Source organism: Phacochoerus africanus, chromosome 7, assembly GCF_016906955.1.
Source record: "Phacochoerus africanus isolate WHEZ1 chromosome 7, ROS_Pafr_v1, whole genome shotgun sequence".
Lineage (NCBI taxonomy): Eukaryota > Metazoa > Chordata > Mammalia > Artiodactyla > Suidae > Phacochoerus > Phacochoerus africanus.
In genome coordinates, this window is record NC_062550.1 from 70629894 (window position 1) to 70649307 (window position 19414).

Genomic DNA, 19414 nt, shown 5'->3' on the forward strand with positions numbered 1-19414 from the left:
CTTCACACACACACACACACACACACACACACACACACACACACACACACTTTTAGCACACTCCACCTTTAGCCTAAGGGTAATAAAGGAAGAGCGGAAAGAGAAAGAACCTATGTACCACTGTCTTTCTTTTCCTCCTGTGTCATCAGTTCTCAGTGTAAGTGTTGACTAATGCAGGAAGTAACAGAAACAGGAAAGGCCAAAGCCATGGCAGGGTCCCTTGGGTGGAGGCTTTCTTCGAATGCACTGCTTTCTGGCTGCTTGGAGCCAAGCTCTGGTTCCAGCAGAGAGCCTGGCCTCCCGGGCCGCCAGCACCACCCCATCCGTCACAGACAGGACCCCTAACCTGGACTTGCTCTGAGGCTCTCCGAGCCCCACGCATCATGGGTGCCCTGGAATTCTCCGGGGGTACTGGCAACGCCAGGACACAGGAGGCAGCAAGGGACGGCAGTGACACACACCATGTCTATCTCCTCAGCTCACATTCACACCCGCCATCCCTGGGACTTCATTTGCAAAACACAAATTCAAAGATAAATTATTAAGAATTTTGAGGAGTTCCTGTCATGGAGCATTGGTTAACGAATCCGATGAGGGACCATGAGGTTGCAGGTTCGATCCCTGGCCTCACTCAGTGGGTTAAGGATCCAGCGTTGCTGTGAGCTGTGGGGTAGGCTGATTGCTACAGCTCCGATTCGACCCCTAGCCTGAGAACCTCCACATGCCTCGGGTGCAGCCCCAGAAAAGGCAAAAAACAAAAAAAAGAAAGAAAGAAAAAGACAAGAAAGAAAAAAAAAAGAATTTCGATGAAACGGCCAAGCATTAAACCAGGCACAGGGCCCCTGTGAGGCTGCGCGTGTTTCTGGCCCAGGAAGGCAGTGAGTGCCAGAACCCTTGTCCTCGTGTGGGTCACATTTCTGGATGGTTGCCCAGTTAGGGCAGTACTAAGCCTTTCTGAGTGGGCTGGTCAAGGGCCCTGGATCCCCTTTCGTGCTGTGTATCTTTGGAAAACGCCAGAGGCTGCCGTTTCCTTTCCAGGTCTCCACCCTCTGCTTTAAATCATTTACATTTTTAAAAAGTCAGCTGAGGTCATTCGCACAGAGGTTCTAGTGGGTTTTAAAGGCTCAGAAGAAAAGAATAACAGACAGGAGCAGAAATGGGTGTTGCCCCTTTGGGCTGAGGCCTGGAACAGATTGAAAAGCAAAATGCCTCTAAGAACTTGGAGGCCTGTGCTGAGAAATGCACTGGCTCCTCGCTGCTTTGGCTTTTATGCCAAAGCCCAGCAGATAGGTCGGGACAGGGAAGGGAGTGGCCTGGTGACCAGGGACCCAGTGCTGTCTCAGGGTTGGGGTGAAGCGAGGAGGGGGAGGGGGGAGGGGCCGTGTGCAGGGGCCACATGTCTCCACACTTTAGGGTGTGTTTGGCACACACAGAGGTTTAGGGAAGCCAGGAGGATTTTTTGGTTTTGTTTTTGTATTGTCTTTTCTAGGGCCACACCCTCAGCCCATGGAGGTTCCCAGGCTAGGGGTCTAATCAGAGCTACAGCTGCCGGCCTACACCACAGCCACGGCAACGCGGGATCCGAGCCGTGTCTGCGACCTACCCCACAGCTCACCGCAACACAAGATCCTTAACCCACTGAGCGAGGCCAGGAATCGAACCCAGAACCTCATGGTTCCTCATCAGATTTGTTAACCACTGAGCCAAGACAGGAACTCCCAGGAGTTTTATTCCAGAAGGAAAAAACTCCTCTTTCTGCAGGAAGAGAGGGTGGGACAGGAAGTTAGGACTAGAAGCCCTGGGAGAGATGGAAATACTCGGAAGGCAATTAGCACTTTCTGGTAGCTCTGAACAGAAGGCTGAGGGCTTTTACGTTGCTGAAAACCGAAAGTTCCAAGCCAGTCCTGGGAAGCAGGTGCTGGTACTGCGAACTGGAGGTGGGTGGGAGTAAGCCCCCAGCCCCCTCTTTTTAATGTAGAAAGGAAAAGTGGGTTAGAAAAAACAGTGATAAAAACAAGCAGAAGTAAGCGGGAGAAGCCGCAATGACCTCGGACCTTCAACTGCTGCGAATCGTTCTGCCCTCCCCCTTGGTTTTAATTTACTCTGTGATGACTGCTAACTGTGAGTCGCTGCTTCTATCATTAGATTTAATAGTTGCAGGACTGGCTGATCTCCAGGGCTCTGCAAACTGTTTCTGGATGACCTGCAAGCCAAGGATGATTTTTACAAAACTTACAGGATTGAAATAAAAGAATATACAGCAGAAGCCAGAGGCCCACAGACCTGAGACATGTACTGACTAGTCCTGTGAAGAAACAGTTTGATGAGCCCAAACTCTCAGCCCCAGGCCAGTGATGGAGGGAAGCTTCGCTTCTGAACCAGGGCCCCGGGGCCGGGGGTGTTACTTAGTTCACCTGGGGTGCAGCCTGGGAATGGGGATTTTTTTAAACATTTCTCAGGGAGTTCTAGTGCCACTGAGGTTGAAAAGCACTGCCCTAAGACAGTCCTTCTCAAAGTGAGATCTGGGCCCTGCAGTGTCCACCTCCTCCAGCTGATTAGAAATGGAAAATTCCAGGCCCCACCTGGCCCGCCAACTCAGGAACTCTGGGCGGGAGGGGGAGAGAGCAGAAATCTGTGTTTTAACAAGTCCTGCAGGGGATTGTGATGCACCTCAGATTTGAGACCACTGCTCTAAAGCTTGACTTTTCAACCCTAAACCTGCTGCTTTGCAGGCAGCCTGTCACAGAGACGGAGTGCAATAGACAAGAGGAAGCTGGCAGGCGGGGCGGGGGACAGCGAGGCTTGGCAGGTTCTTTCCAGGCTGGACTTAACCATCCTTTTATTTTATTTTTATTTCCCACACAACCAAGGCTCTGGGAGGCAAAATGAGTCTCAGGAAGCAGAATTTGGGACTAGAATAACACCACCAGCAGCAACAATAATAAATTCCTCCTTAAAAGTGAACATGAGTAACAATTTTAGCGTTGGGCCCTATTTTTCATTCCTACCAGCGGAATGTTTGCCTTTTCTTATATTAACTCATAGAAGGTACCCATTTGGTAGCCAGGATTTAAGCACACTTCTGAACCATCTTGAAATCATTTAAATAAACATCACCCGTGCCTGGAAGTCGGAAAGCTGTATGGTGGACCTTCGCCTCATAACTGAGGGTGGATTCTGTTCTTCTCCCAACCACCCCCTTAAGGGAAAACAGACTCCCCCCGCCACCCCCCGCCAGCCCCACCCCGCAACTGCTAGCCCTCCAACAAAGTAGCATGTGGGGCATTTATAAGAATGTCATGGGAACTAGAACCTGTTGAAGGCTGCTATGTGCCAGGCACTGTGTGAGGTTTTAACACACATTATCTCCTGCAATCATCACAGCGCTGTTTTATCCATTTTAGAGCTGTGAAGGTTGAGGCACAGGAAGGTTTAAGACTTCCCCCAAACCCCACAGCTGACAAACCCGGGACGTCTGGCCTTGGCATCAGTGTCGGTGGAGGGGAAGCTGGCCCACCATCAGGAGTTACGTGGCATTTCAATAAAGCTGATGAGCCTGTGGACATGTAAAGCAGTTAGTGCCAGCTCTGCCAGGCCTTGCCAAGTGTCCTGGGTGTTCCTGGAAGGATGTGAGCCCACCCTGACCAAAGTCTGGGTTGCTGGCGTGCCATCTTAGAAAGAATTCAGGGACAGGAGGCACATGGACGACATGAGCAAAAAGATGCCATCTGTGTTGTCACGAATGCTCTGCCCGCCGCAGAGCTGGCTGGAGCCTTAAATTCTTCCTTCCTCACTTCGGAAGTTAGCAGCCAGATTAACAGATAAATGTTACCTATTATCATTGCCATCAATAGTAATGAGACATCCTTTGAGAGTCCCCCTGTCTCCAGAGCACTCCACGCTCCTTAGCTCCTGATGTCCTGGCATTGACCAGAGGCAACAGAAGCTCAGAGATCAGGATGGTGGGGGCAGCCCTGTGAGGCTGCAGTCCCCCCACCGCCTCAAACCCGGTCCCAGGACCAGAGGTTTGAGTCCCAGCTCTTCTCAGAATTACCTGGTGAGAATGGTGACGTGGCCCCCCACCCTCTGGGTCTCCCCCACCAACATCTGGGAGTGAGCTGATTTCTAAGGTCCTTCTCCGCTGCTAGACCTGGGGCACAGCGGCAGCTTTCCAAACCTTGGGAACAATGGGTGGCGATGCTCCTGGTGATGATGTAATTAGTGCCCGATTAGGGAGCCAGTGTGGGCAATAGCTAGGGTGTTCTGATGCCAAGTCCGTTTCTATAACATCCTCCCTCTATAAATCATGGAACTAAATTTCTTTTTTGGAAAGAATTAGGGTAACAGTGCGGGGGTTGCTGGTTAGTCGTCATGTGAGTACATTATTTCCTTACTCAGAGGGGTCAAGCTTCTCTAGGAAGAAAAGTTTCTTATGCTTGGCTCTCCTGCAGGGGGAAGATTCTAATACTTTCTGGAGGGGGTGGGGGGGGGCTGCTAAGTCCCTAGAAAATGCGTTTTCACCGAACTGGGATGAAGAAACATGGTTTATTTATCAGGGAGCTTAGCAGCTTCCAAACTCTCTTCAGTAAATTACATCACCCCTGGACTCGAGACCTAACAGATTTACATCCAGGTCCCAAGGTGAAAATCAGAGTTTAGAATCGGATGCAGGTGCATCCTTTCCAGGAGCCTGTGGGCTCCAACAGCAAGCGAAACTGGGCTCTGGATCCTGGGGCGCCTCCTTCCTCCCCAGCTCCGCCTCTGCAGCCATCCCGGGGCCCATGGGCTCTCTGAGCCTGTGTCCAGGCACAGTCCTTCCCTCAGGAGTGATGGCCTCATCTGAACCTTCCCAGGAAAGGAATCGTCGCCCTTCCGTGGAGGGACCGTCATAACGCCTTCGGAGCCACGCTGAAACCTGTGCAGCCCCAGCACGTACATGGTAGCATTTTTTCATCCAATTTCAGGGGCCTCTGGGTTCTAACTCCTTGGAAGGAAGGGGCTTTTAGGCTCACTGCTCAGCCGCAGGAGCCTCCTCCGGGGACAAGACAGGCACCATTTAGAAAGCAAATGAGAAATTGGACTATCTCCTCTGGGAAAGGAGATGAGTTTTTGTGTCATATGGGCTTTTTTTTTTTTTTTTTCCTTTTTTAAGTTTCCCGATGCCTTGAAGGTCGTGCCTGTGACTTTCTTTTTATTTTTCTTTGCTTTTTAGGGCCACAACCACAGCATATGGAAGTTCCTAGGCTGGGGGTCAAATTGGAGCTGCAGCTACCAGCCTACACCACAGCCACAGCAATATCAGATCTGAGCCGTGTCTGCGACCTGCGCCACAGCTCATAGCAGGGCCGGATCCCTGACCCACTGAGCGAGGCCAGGGATCGAACCCGCAACCTCATGGTTCCTAGTCGGATTCGTTTCTGCTGTGCCACCACAGGAACCCCTGTGTCTTTCTGATTCCTAGAGCAGGTTGAGAAGGTCTGTAAGCATGAAGTCCCTCACACAGTGAGGGGGGCTTCCTCCGGGCCCCTCCTACCCCTGGAGCGTCCCTCTTCCAGCCTGGCTGCTCCCTTAGAGCTGCAAACACTCAAACCACCATCGCCCCCTCCATGGAGGTGCTGCTGGTGGTGCTCTCTCTCTGGGGTCCTCACCCTCCCACCCCCATAGAGCAGAGGGGGAAACTGGCTCAGGTACTTAGATGACCCAGCCAAGGTCACATGGCTGGTAATGGTGACATTAATTTTCCCTCCATGTGTGTGACAGCCCAAACGTAACATCAGAGAACTGTGCTGGGCAGGGGTGGGGGCATCAGTGCTTCTGGGGTGTCTCCGTCCCAGGACGTGGGTCCCTGAGTCAAGCCTGGTGTGAGTCCTTGTTGAGGCTGAGAACTGGAACCTTGTTGATTTGCGGCCCGAGCGCCTCCTGCATCCTCTGGACCATGAGGAGTCGTGTCTTACACCCCTTCCCAGCTCAGTGCACCCCGCAGAGGAAGCCCAGCCTAGCCTCTAAGAACGTAGTCACCCCGAGTTCCTCCAGCTCCAGTCGGAGCCCCACATGCAAGCTTGGGAGGCCCACCGGTCGAATGTCCCCCACTTCTGGCTGGCTCGCTGGGGGACTGCGAATGTGGGGGTTTTCCCTCCCTTCTCAGGGTCACGTTCACCCGGCCCTTCTGACCTTCAATAATTGCTGCAAGGCCCTAGTGCCTGGGTGTCGGCTGGCCCACCTGTGGGTGGACGGTGGGGTGTCAGGAAGGCCTGCCTCAGAGGCGCCATCCCAACCCTGCACCAGAGAGGCTAGCACCGACTGTCAGGCGTCCCTGGCTGCCGCCTCCTCCGGGCCTGTGTGCGGTTGGCAGCCTTTTTGCCCAGCCCTTGTCACATGGCCCCAGACCCTGAGATCCTGGTGCAGCTTTCAAGACCCAGACTGGGCTCAGTTTCCCTAGTAGATTTCAGGGTCTGGAAAGCTGCTGTCCACAGAGTGAGTCGTGTGCTGGGAGCCGCCCCGAGGTGAGGGAAGGAGCCAGTCCTCCTGACCCATGGTCCCCAGGCCCAAGCCAAGGTCACAGAGCAGGGCCCAGCTGGCCAGAGGGATCCTGGGCAGAGGTGGCCCTCGGCATCCACCGGGAGCTGGACACCAATCAGAGACGCCTGACGCCACGGCAGAAACTGGAGAGCAGCCCTGCCTGGTGAACTGGCCTGGCAGGAACCAAAGCAGGACGTGTTCCTGGGAGGCAGGACCAGGAGCCTGAGATGCAGGACGACCCCCAGGCTGCGGGGAGCTGAGGGAGCAGCACAGGGAGTGGCCGAGGGAGTGGATTTGTATTTCAGACAAGGCTGCGTGTCCTGAGGAAGGTTCCTTCTCTGTGAAATGGGGGCCCTGAGAACTCTGACCTCTTAGTTATCCTGAGAACTGCTCCCCCATTGTCCTTGTCACTCCCATCACCTGTGCAGGTGACCAGTGAGCTAGAACTGGGAGAGGACACGACAGCACCCCACTTGCAGGGCTTCCCATCCTCGCCCCCGGAGGGGGGGCCGGGCCCACGTGCCCAGGGCAGATGCCGTCCAGATCAGAAAACGCTGTGGGGCTTTGGAAGACAGTTTGGCAGTTCCTCCATCAGTTAAACATAGAGTCACAGCGTCACTGCTAGGTATTGCCCAAGGGAATTGAAAACAGGCCTCCAGACAGACAGATGTACATGACCTTTCACAGCAGCTCTGTTCATAGTAGCCGAAAGGGGGCAACAACCCAACATCCATCACGGGTAAATGGGGAAGCAAAAGGTGGTCTCTCCATACCCTGGAATATTACTCAGCTATGAAAAGGGGTGAGGTACTGAAACGCCTACCAGAATCCGGACCTTGAACCCATGAGGCTAAGTGAAAGGCGCCAGACCCAGAAAACAGCCCACTGTATGATTCTAGTGATATGAAATACCCCGAAGAGGAGCTTCCTGGTGGCCTAGCAATTAAAGATCAGGCATGCTCACTTCTGTGGCACAGGTTTGACCCCTGGCCTTGGAACTTCCACATGCCACAGGTGTAGCAAAAATTTTAAAAAGAGAAATATCCAGAATAGGCAAATCCACGGAGACAGAAAGCAGATTAGTGGTTTCCAGGAGCTGCAGGGAGAAGGGGAGTGAGGAGGGACTAAAGGGGGACAAGATTTCCATTTGGGGACATGAAAAGTTCTGCAGGCAGATGCTGGTGATGGCTGTGAGTGTGCTTAATGTCAGTGACACGTACACTTTAAGATGGTGACAGTGGTAAACTTTGTGTTATGTGTATTTTGCCACAGTAAAAAAAAAAATAAAAATAAAAATAAAGGAGTTCCCATTGTAGCTCAGTGGTGAATGAACCCGACTAGTCTCCATTTGGACGCAGGTTTGATCCCTGGCCTCGCTCAGTGGGTTAAGGATCCGGGGTTGCCGTGTCCTGTGGTGTAAGTCACAGATGCGGCTCCAATCCAGTGTCGCAGTGCTCGGAACCTCCATATGCCACGGGTTTGGCCCTAAACAGACAAAAAAAGAAAAGAAAGAAAGAAAGTTGGATGGAGTCGAGGCCGGGGGGCCCAGCACAAGCGGAACCATCTATCACATGAAGGGCTTCTCAGAAGATCTCGGAGGTTACTTTCAGCTCTAAAAAGAGCTTGTGGGTCTATGACACCCGTGCTGTAGTCCCCGCAGCGATCCCCGGCCCATCTGACTGTGGACAGTGCAGGGTGATGGGATGCCGTTGAAGAAGAAAGAAGCTTATGCCTGCGTCCTGGTCTCAGAGAGCCTGGGAGCTTGTTCCCTTGTGGTTCCGGCTTTAGGGTGAGTGGGGGAGGTGGAGACAGAGATCGAGTGGCCTTGAATGAAGGGAGAGGGCGTCACACATCCCTCTGCCAGAGAAGCTGCACTTCATCTGTTTTGTATGTTGAGGCTCTGCAAGAAAACATACTTAAAAGAATGTCCTGCTAGAACACCAGCTTCCTCATTGTGCAGATAAAGAGACCAAAGCATACAGAGGGGCAGTGACCTGCCCAAGGGGCTGGTAGGTAGCGAGGGACATCTTGATTTAGGTCCCTTGACACCTGGGCTCTGCCCTCCCCCATCTGCCGATGCCTCTGCAGACACCACAGAGCATTCGACCACCCAGGGGAATGTCCATTAGCGGACATCCTGGCATCTCTCTCTGGGCATCATGAAGCGGAGGACCGCCCTCGTGCCTGTCTCCCCCCGGGTCCAGGAGCACACATTCCCTGCAACCAAATCCCTCTCAGGCCGACCACCAGCCTTCCCTGGGGGTGATGGCCAGGAGCCCCCCCTGGACAGGGCCTCACACATGTGACCATGAGGGTGACAAAAAGAGCAACTTTTTCTAGGTGGAAAGTGTAGACCCATTCATTCAAGAAGATCAGGGAAATTATAATATAGCTCCATCTCTGAGTGTGGGAAAAATTATAGACTGTATTCTTCACTATAATTAAGCTGGCTTTAGTGGGAGCAGTAAGTACCTTTGATGACAACGCATTGTTCTTTTTAAAAGGTGCTTTTGAGACCCAGTGTATCACAATCAAAACCCGTGGTCTTATTTCAGAGGGGCGGTGATTTTCCTGGGTGGGTTTAGGGTCTCACATCTCACCATCGGCCTCCTCTCCTCCCTTAGCCCGGTCCTCCCATGCTGATGGGCAGCCTGGGCCATTGCCTGGAACTAAGAGTGGCCAGGCTGGCCAGCCCTTGACCTTCTTAGACACCACAGTTTCTGTCGTGGCCTTGCAGAGCCACCAGAAGTCAACCAGCCACATGCCTGGTTCTCGCTTCAGACATCCAGGATCCGTGGGTGATTTTCAGAATTCATTTCAGAGAGTGCTCATTCCCCAACCCTAGGCTCTGCTTTATCACCTGCTAAACCATTTGGCTTTAGAAAGAAAGAGGAGACTAGGAAAAATAATGTCCAAATATATATTTTATAAGTTCAGACTTAAGCATGGTCGGTAGAAACCTAGGGAGCTCTTTCCTCGTGTCAACTACGCTGTTTCTAGGATAATCCTTGGTAAAGGCCTTCAACTCAGTTGCCTTCCAATGTATAATCTCAAATTTACCTCCCTATAATTCTACAGAGAGTATAATTCTCTATCTTTCTTACCCTGCCTCCTTCCACCAGTGGTTAGTTAATAGGTTCTCATACTTTTGAGCTTCATCTTAATATCACCCTTAGTGAAATAGTAATGTCTGTATCCCCTTTCTTTTAAAATGACTGTCCCGTCTGAACCAATCTACTTTGTTAACGTAAGGTCTTTATTTTCTGCAGGTGACTTCTTCCTGGTCCCCTGGGATAGGATCTCCTGTCACAGCCATCGAAGTGCCATCCTCTCGTGGGCAGGTGGGCTCAGGTACAGAGACCGCGAGACTGTCTCCCCCGCTCTCGGACACACGGGCTCTGACCGGTGTATTCTTCCGGGGCACCCACGTCATGTCCTTCATGCAAGGGTCTCTTGGCTGCAGTGTGACCCCCAGCCCAGCCCTGGGGCTCAGCTACCTCGGTTCTCAAGGGGGCCAAGCCAGAGACGTTTCAGCTCCTTCCAGCGGTCCCATTCTGACCCCTTCAGAGGGACTGTCCACACACCAGGAATAGGTCAGGCGCATGGAAATTAAATAGGAGAGGGGGACAGAGAAGGACACGCACGGGGCAGCGGGCCAGGGTCGGGGGGAGCTGCAACCAGGGCTCACTTGAAGCTGAAACTAAGTTGCACATGAAGCCACTTAGACTCTATTTCCCTTTCCAGCTCTGACCATCACACAGGCCTGGCCTCTTGCTGACCAAGAACCCAGAGGAGGAAAGGGGCACTTAATTAACTGAAGCGGTGGGTGGGCCTGGGCTTTGTTTTTACCGTAGAATCGCTGAGCCCATCCCCCCACCCCCAGGTATGGGGAGCGCCTCCCTTAGGGAATGGAGCGTCAGGGCACCCCCAGCCTGAGCTTGTGCTAATGGGAACAGGCAGAGAATGAGGTTGGGGAGCTCCCGGGAGCGGACAGGGTGGGGGAAGGGAGAAGTCACGCTAAGTGAAACCAGCAGGATTGTCCCCTGGCCCTGGCCTGACTGTCTCGCCTCTTCTGCAGCCACTGGGTCCAGCCTTTGCTCACACTGTCCCCTGTAGGGTGAGCAGCCTCCCTTTCTTTTTGACCTGCAGAAACCCTGCCTGTCCTCAAGGACTAGGTTAAAAGCCTTCCCACTGCACCCCATCCTAGGCTGGCAGAACCAAGGCCACATCCTCTCGGCCCCCACCAGGGGCCTGAGGCTACGTCTGTGCCTGTGCCACTGTGAGCTCCTAGGGACCAACTCTAGCAGTTCTAAGTAGGGCTCCTGGCGCACGGTGGGGACTCATGGCATGTTTGTTGAATGAGTAAAGTGCCTGCCCCCTGCTACCCGCCACCCACTGCCCAGCGTGGTCCACTCCGCTCTGCTCTCTCAGCCTGGCCAGCCCTACCCTGCCCACCGGGACTCCTGGCGCCTCTGGCCGGCCACCGGGCTCTGTCTGCCTGTGCCCCCACCTTCTCTGCACTTCGAGGGGTGGGGAGAAGCCATTGAAGAGACAGGGATCCCCAAGGCTGAGCCCATGACCTTGTACATCTGGCCTGAGAGCATCCCCAAATCCATCACCTCACTATCAAGGCCTTGGACACTGTATTTCTGAGATGTCCTAGAGCCTGAACCCTTGGGCCTACTGGCCCCCCCTGAACCCCAGCTTTGTTCTGCAGCCAGAGCCTTGGCCTGGAGGCCCAGCGTCCTAAGACTGCATCACCAAGCTGTCTGGGAAATCTATGTCCTAAGTGTGGATTTTGTGCAGAGGACACGCCCACCCTGGTGCTCCACCCCTACCCCCACTGGCTCATGTACATCTGCTCAGATGCAAAGGTAATTGCAGTGCAGGGGGCCATGGTCTTGGAGAACTCGAAGGGGCTTTGAAGCCACAGACTCCAAGTGTGGTCCCAAGACCAGCAGCGGTGGCAGCATCTGGGAGGGTGACCAATGCCCCCACTTTTGCCCAGATTGTCCAGGTTCAGCCCTGTAAATCCAGGGTTCCGAGAAGTCCCTCAGTCCTACCCAAACCTGAGTTGGACCCCCAGGGCCTGACACCCTGGGCATGGCGCTGAGCATCTGTGGCCACCAGCCCTCCAGAGTCTGGTGCTCCTAGGAACCACTGCCCCACCCCTCAAATGGGGAAACAGACCCCCAGGGAAGGGGAGCTGCTTGCCTCAACCCTAGGCAGCTGCTAAGGGGCTGAGCCAGGAGTCCAGTTATTCAGCCTGTTAGCAGCAGAAGAAAAGTACTGATAAGGACCCAGGCAAACTGCTGTGGTCAGTGGGCACTCGGTCAGCTAGAGAAGACGGGACAGCTGCCTTCGGATAGGCTAGGATCTCACTGAGCCGGGAGCACCTGGGGAAGCAGCAAGGGGCTGGAGCGTCAGATGCAAGAGCAGCCAGGCCAGGCCCTAAGGGAGGAGGCAGCAGGCAGGCAATGAGGCCAAAGAGGAGATGACCTTGCAGGCAGTTAGGAGGCTAAAGAAAAGACGTCCTTGGCTGAAGTGGGGCTTGGGGAGGCGCAGTCACCTCTTTGTACCCACAGACGTCTCTAGGACCCTATGGCAGCGTTGAGTCCCACCCCATCTGCAGTGTCTCTGCTCACATGCTTTCACAGACCTTTGTCCCCACCGCTCCCTCTACCACATCAGGGTGAAGTCGGCCATGGGCAATAGACTATTCAAACATTTACCTTCAAGAAGCTATAAGCACGGAGAGGTCAAGTAACTTGCCCAAAGACACACAGTGGAGAAATGACAAGGCCCGGTTGCACATCTAGGCATCTGGTTCCAAACTGCTTCTGACACTTCTTTAGGGCTTCTGCCCCTCCCAGCCTAGGGACCCGTGTCCAGTGGGAGTGCGGTGGGGGAAGGATCCCTGAACGGGGTGGGTGGGGGGCAGGAAACTGCCACCGCCAATTAGTCATGTGACTCGAGAGAGAGATCATTTAATGACGTCTGTCTTAACCCCACGTATGCGAACTTCCGCATCCCTTCTGAAAGACGTTAAATTAAGAGAGCCCCGAGGTTCCCGCTGGCCCCGACGCTCTGTGTTCTGTCTTCTCTGCCACCGATGGCTGAAACCTTACCGTTAGAGATGTGTTTCTTTTTGTTAAACGTTGTCGTCTGTCATCTGCCTGAACGCCTCCTTTTTTGGTTTGGCTATACCTGTTGCAGGCAGAAGTTCCCAGGCCAGGAATCATACCTGAGCCATAGCAGTAACAATGCCCAATCCTTAACCACTAGGCCATCAGGGAGCTCCTGAATGTCCCTTTTAAAAATACACTTTCCGGGAGTTCCCGTCGTGGCGCAGTGGTTAACGAATCCGACTAGGAACCATGAGGTTGCGGGTTCGGTCCCTGCCCTTGCTCAGTGGGTTAACGATCCGGCGTTGCCATGAGCTGTGGTGTAGGTCGCAGATGCGGCTCGGATCCCGCGTTGCCGTGGCTCTGGTGTAGGCCGGTGGCTACAGCTCCGATTCAACCCCTAGCCTGGGAACCTCCATATGCTGCGGGAGCGGCCCAAGAAATAGCAACAACAACAACAACAACAACAAAAGACAAAAGACAAAAAAAAATACACTTTCCTTCAGAGGATCCTGACTTGTTGGTTGAGGGTCTAGAGAAGGTTCTGGTGTGTGAGCCCAATGGGCTCCGATTGGGAGCAGAAGGCCAGGCAAAGGGAGAAGAGATGCAGATGGGAGAGGCTGGGCCCTAAACAGTCAATTTACCTGCAGCCCAGTAGCCGGAGCGTCCCTTGTCAGGGCTTCCCGTGTAATAGCTCCCTGTCCAGCAGCCTGCCAACCCCATCTATCACCGTTTTTTTAGACTTTTTTTATAGGCTTCCTTTTTTCTCCTTCTGTATTTTTTTTCCCACCACCCTATCTCTCCGACTCCATCAGAGAAAAATGGGTTTTGTCTTTTTTTAACAAGAAGACAAAGTCTTAAATTACCTTCTTCAAGGTCTGCAAATAGAAATCCCAAATAAGACAGCCACCTCTTCTTTTCTCCCTTCCTCTCTCCCTGTCTCAGGAGCCCGTGAGCTTGAAATAAAATGCAGAGCAGTGGCCCGGGAGGAAGTAATCTGGGCTGGGCGGCACCAGCCATGGAGAGGGGGTCGGGGGGAGGGGAAGGGCCTGGCTGGATGGGGGAGGGGGGGATGAGGGAGGAGGAGATGGAGGTGGGCAGAACCAAGGCCTCCTTGCTCTGGGTCTGGAATAAAAAGGGTCCCCCCAGGAGGTCCCCCTGTGGCACAAGGGGATCGGTGGCATCTCTGCAGCACCAGGAAGTAGGTTTAATCCCTGGCCCTGGCTTAGTGGGTTAAAGGTTCTGGCATTGCTGCAGCTGTGGATCCAACCTGATCCCTGGTACCTGGAACTCCACATACCGTGGGCAGGTCAAAAAAAAAAAAACTGTCCACCAAGGGGGGGTGGGGGGCTCCTTAAGGAGCAGCTACAGTGCACACCTGCATGCATGCAGGTGTTCAGGGGACAAGGAGCCCAGGGAGAGAAGGGCCTGCAGAAGCTGCTGCTGGGATTCAGCTGCAGACAGGATCACGGGGCACAGTGAACCTTCACCTTTTCACCCCCACTGACGTCACGGCCAGAGAGCAAGCATCAGGACAGGGGGAAGGAACACAGTTCTGGGACAAAGCCTAGGAATTTTAGGGCTGGAGTTCTGGTTCTAATCTGGTTCTGTGGTTTTGAGCCCTCACCCTGTGCCGGGGACGGGGGTCAGCCCCTCGCGTAGAGCATCCCATTTAACCTGCAGGACAGCCCTGCCCTTGGCATCATCATTTTCTCCGTGATGGTGGGGACCCTGAGCATGAGAGGTCACAGAACTACCCTTGTTCTCACAGATCTGATGACAGATCAGGATTTGAACCCAGAGCGTCAGACTGCAGGGCTCCTGTTTTCCTCCTGCTGAACCGCTCAGCCTGCCGACCTGCTTCCTCCTTAGGAAAGTTGAAGTGCAGGAGATGGCCTGGGGATTGTCAAGGCCTTTCCCAACACGGATGCTCTGATTTCGGGCTCAAGCCTCATCTGGGCCTATAGAGGTCCTGTTCAAAGATGCAGGGTTCCACTGCAAAGCAGGCACACAGAGTAGAGGGTAGGGGGCGGTGTACAGGGCAGGTGAACTTGTGTCCTGCAACCCTGATGCCTCAGGGAGAAAACAAGAACCCAACAGGACACTACAAAGTCAGTAGGAAGGCCTGTAGGTTAGACTTGCATTGAAAAGGCCAAACCAGAATTCCCGTCACGGCTCAGGGGAAACAAATCTGACTAGCATCCATGACAACACAGGTTTGATCCCTGGCCTCGCTCAGTGGGTTAAGGATCCAGGCTACAGCTCCGATTGGACCCCTAGCCTAGGAACCTCCATATGCCATGAGAGCAACCCTTAAAAGCAAAAAAAAAAAAAAAAAAGAAAGAAAGCAAGAAAAAGGCCAAACCAAGATCCACGGTTCTAGAAAATTCTGCCCAGTTCACTTCCATTGTGCATCTAATGGCCTTTGTGTTTCCCTGCTCTTTGCTCCACATTGCACACCCCCAAGCTCACGGAGAAGCCTGGCTCTGGGCTGCCTCCGGGACCCCCTGGCCACACGTGTGTCTTCTTTGCAGGCTCAGCAGCCATGGCCCATTACAAGGCCGAGCAGGACGACTGGCTGACCGTCTACCTGAAGTACTTACTCTTTGTCTTCAACTTCTTCTTCTGGGTAAGTGAACCCGGTGTGCACCTCCCTTTCCCAGCACCGTGTGAGTCAACCCATCTTTGTGTTTCATGAGTCATTGCTCTGGAGTTGCTTTTTTCCAAATCAAAGACCCCCCATGGGCATACTCTGCCCACTTCAGGCAAATGTGTACATGTGCTTCTGAGGGGAAACAAAAGCCTCGGCCTGCAGGTTGGCGTGGAGTCCGTGGGGCACAGCATCTGAGCGGAGGCCGCATAAGCGTAGCAACGAGCTTTGTGTGCCAGCCTCGGTGCCCAGGGGCCAACTCCTCCCTGCCCGCTAACTTGCAGCCTCTGTGCCTGGTGAGAAATGTGACAGCCTGAAATCATGGCTTGTTTTTCCTCCAAAGCCCATTTGCCTCTCATGGCTCACATTCTCCAGGCCCAAGGCAGAGAAATGCAAGTCCTGGGGGTGGGGGTGGGGGCAGTGCCACCTCTATGCTTTGGGCATGGTCCCTGTAGCCCTCCCCTCGGGACCCAGCCCAGGCCGGTTGGTCCAGGAGGAGAGGCGTCTGTCCACTTGAGGCGGTTGCCCGGGTAACTGGGAGCAGAAAACCATCAGGTGCACAAAATAGCCAGACTCTGGAATGTGGGTTTTGTATGAAGGTCTCACTGAATTTGGAGGGACCAATGAGGGCTCGGTCTGCGGTCAGGCTCGGCTGTTTACCAGTCACGTGACCACAGGCAGCTCACCCACATTGGCCGAGTCCATGTCCGCAGCTGAAGGAAAGTTACTCTGCAATGACTGACCCGATTTTTTGCCTAATATACCGTCCACGTTCCCACTCCCTTCTGCCTCTAAAAGTCTTTCATGTTGCATGGCTCTAGGAGCTCCTTTTCATCTGCAAGATGGGATATTGCCTGGTTCAAATCAAATTTTGCTCAAATCAACTGAAAATGTTTAATGTGCCTCAGTTATCTTTTAATAGTGTGTTTAGCAGATGCTCTGAAATGGTGTTATGTGACGTGCCTAATACAGTCTCTGCACACAGAAGGCACTCAATAAATGCAGTATCTTGGATGTCTTAGAGGTAGAAAGCCTAAAGAGGCTGCCAGATCACGCTGCTGTTAAGGCAGAGCTGCGCTTCCTGCTTGCCACGGCCTGGGATGTGCTCTCGGATGCATCTCAGAAAGGCAGAGGCAACATGTGCCAAGTCTGCATTTGGGGGCCTTTCAATCAGATGAATGAAATCGCTTGATACTGACTGGGAAGGATCGTGGTGCAGTAGTTTCGGATTGGTGGACCCAGCAAGGCAAGAGTCTTGGAGAGTAGACATTTGATGCTATCTATTCAAAAGTGGAACTGTTGGCCGTCTGTTGAAATGCTCTTTGCAGAGTTCCTAAAATGAACAATAAACTTTATTTGCAACTTTTATCTGCCTGGGCAAGCGCTTCCTGGAATAGTGAAGTTGTGTGGTTGAAGACCGTGGAATCAGAAATCCAAGTTGATGTGCTCAGGATGCTGTGTGGGCGTCGATGGTTTCAGTTCTCAGAGATAAATCCAGTGGGGTGTTTAGGATTCCTGCTGGGTGAGGCTTTTTTTTTTTTTTTTAAGTATGTTTCTCTTGATCACAAAAGTCTTAGGTATCCACTGCAGATAATCTCTGAAATACTGAAAAATATAAAGAAGGAAATAAAAATTGTCCACATTCACTGCATTGGGTTCCTGGGGTGCCTAATAAAAGAGCAGAAGTCATAAAGGCTTAAAACACCAGAAATGTATTGGCTCACAGCTCTGGAGGCCTGAACTTCAAAACCAAGTGTCAGCAGGGCCGAGCTCCCTCTGAGGTTCCCCATAGGACCTTCCTTGCCTCTTGTGAGCACCTGGTGGTGGCGAGCCTGGGCAGCCCTTGGCCGGCAGCCCTATCTCTGTCATCACGTGCTATTCTTTCTGAGTGTCTCTGCCTTTACATGGCCTTTTCTTCTCTTAAGGACCCACTCAGGCTGCATTCGTCCCACCCTCATGACCTCATCCTGATTGATTACCTCTGCAAAGATCCTCTTTCCAAATAAGGGCACGTTTCCAGATACTGGGCTTAGGACCTTAACACATCTTAGTGGGGACACATTCAACCCATACTACTGTCCACCCCAGGAATGACCCCTGTGGACATTCCCTCTAGACTTGGCCCTGATCAGGACAACAGACAGTGGTGACCTGCACTGTGGGGGCATCCAGGTGCTCAGAGAGAGTCCCAGGATGTGGGAGGCAAACTGACAAGATTAGGTCATTAATCAGATGGGGTCGGGAGGGAAGAGATGTCCCGAACCTGTGAGTCCTGGGAGGTCAGAGGAGCCTTTCACTGCACTGGGAGCCCAGGAAGGCCAGCAGTGTGGGGTCAGACGGCAGCCTGGTGAGTTCAAGTTGCCCGGAGACACCAGAGATGTCAGGCAAGAGTGAGACGTGGGGCGACCCAGCCATCAGTGGTGTGTCCAGGGACAGCAGCATCCCCAATTGCCCTGAGCTGGGGAGCTCTGGAGATGTGAGACTTTGGGGCAAAAACCAGGACTGAGTGGTCACCGGGGGATGGAGGGAGGAGCCAGAGCCAAGGGAGGGAACCAGGAGGACAGTGTCCCAGAAACCAGAGGTCAGGGGGGTTGAGCGTGTTAAAGGGACAGGATGCCTGGAAAGTGGCCCCACAGAGGTCAGCAGGGCAGGGGCGGCAGTGCTCTCAGGAGAGTATTGGGGCCCAGGTGAGGGAGTGGGCAGTCAGTGTAGACCACACTGCTGGGCATCAGAAGAGGAGGGCAGAAGTCATGAGGTGCTCGGCTAAGACCTCTCTGAAAGGGCCCTAACTGGGCATGTGGGCCTGTGCCAGGGTCCAGAGTCGCCAGTGGGGCAGACTGGGTGACCACCTGCTGGTTCCTTCCATCAGAGCCCACTTGCGGTCTGTCTGGTCGTGTGTGTGTTTGCAGGCTGTTCTGGGAGCAGTGAGGACGGGGGTGCAGTGCAGGCAGGTGGACAGCAAGCATGTGAGCAGACTAGCTCCCCCGGCAGATCCCCCTGCTTAGAGTTCAAAATACTCCTGCCTGGGGACCTGGCTGGACCTGCCCTTCTTCCAGGGACCCCCCTCAGCCACGCCTCCTCCCCATGTGGGGGATGATCAGTTTCACAGGTCCAAGCCTCTGGGTGCCAGTATCCATCCCCTGGGCGCCCCCCCCCCCCTCCGTAATCCCCTCAGTAGACGTGGGGCAGACCCCCGCCCACCTCTTCCCGCCAGAGCACAGCCTCACACGGTTGGCATCTCACAAAGCCTTTGGGAATTTATGAGAATTCCCCAGGGAGGGGGCCTTGTCCCCAAGGATCCCTCCTACAAGCCAAATCCATCTGCTGGTCCTCCCACCTAAGCCCCGCTTCTAAAACACGCGACAGAGCAAAGGGGTCCCCGCCTCTTCCACCCTCCCAGCAGAATCTGTGCAGAGCGACAGCGAGGGTCCCAGACAGCCCCCATCTGCTGTCGGCTGAAGCCCCGCCCACTGCCCGCTCTGCGCAGACGCAGAAGGAGACCTGGATGACCTGACGGACCGATTGGGGTGAAAGCTCAGACTTCCTTTCTCTCCAGAACAGTGGTCCCTCCCTGAACATCGCCTTGCTACCCTGGCAAAAACCCGCCTGCAGAGGATAGGGAAGCCCAGGCCTCCCTGCAGGTTACGATGCCCAGCACTTGCAAGGCGTCCTGGATGCAGGCCTTCGGTGGATTGTCCCTTGCAATCCTCCGATCAACCCTGCTGGCCATACCCATGTTGTCTTCATGTTACAGATGGGGAGTAGGTTCCCCCAGTGCAGAATCCTGCCCGAGGTCTTACGGTAAGAAGGAAGGCTGGCCCTGACATCTGGGCCTTCTGGTTAATCATAACTGAGAGTCTACCCCGAGGCGTTTATGAAACACATGCTAAGTGCCCAGCCCTATCGTAGACGCCTCGAGTGTGTCTGTGGCGGAGGCTCCCAGCATCCATGGAACTTGCTATTGTAGGCCTCCCCTGGGCTGTGCAGTACCTTGTCTGTGTAGTCCTCCCAGAGCCCTGAGGCTGTGAACAGCTCTGTTAGAGCCCATGTTATGAGGTGAAAGCAATTTGCTCAAAGTCCCAGAGCTGGAGCCTGGGACTCTGACCCCTAAGCTGAGTGC

At 53.7% G+C, this 19414-nt stretch overlaps 1 protein-coding gene across 4 annotated transcripts in view; it reads left to right on the forward strand.

The window, feature by feature from the left end:
• The window catches only part of TSPAN11 (tetraspanin 11), a 58855-nt gene that overhangs the window by 6420 nt on the left and 33021 nt on the right, over positions 1 to 19414 (forward strand). For 3 of the 4 annotated variants that reach the window (XM_047787815.1, XM_047787812.1, XM_047787813.1), the window contains exons 2-3: positions 9789 to 9870; positions 15179 to 15273. In XM_047787815.1, coding sequence (XP_047643771.1) covers positions 15190 to 15273 — 84 coding nt within the window. In that variant the 5' untranslated portion in view covers positions 9789 to 9870; positions 15179 to 15189. The remainder of the gene's footprint in view (positions 1 to 9788; positions 9871 to 15178; positions 15274 to 19414) is intronic. The other variant, XM_047787814.1, reaches the window with a different exon arrangement.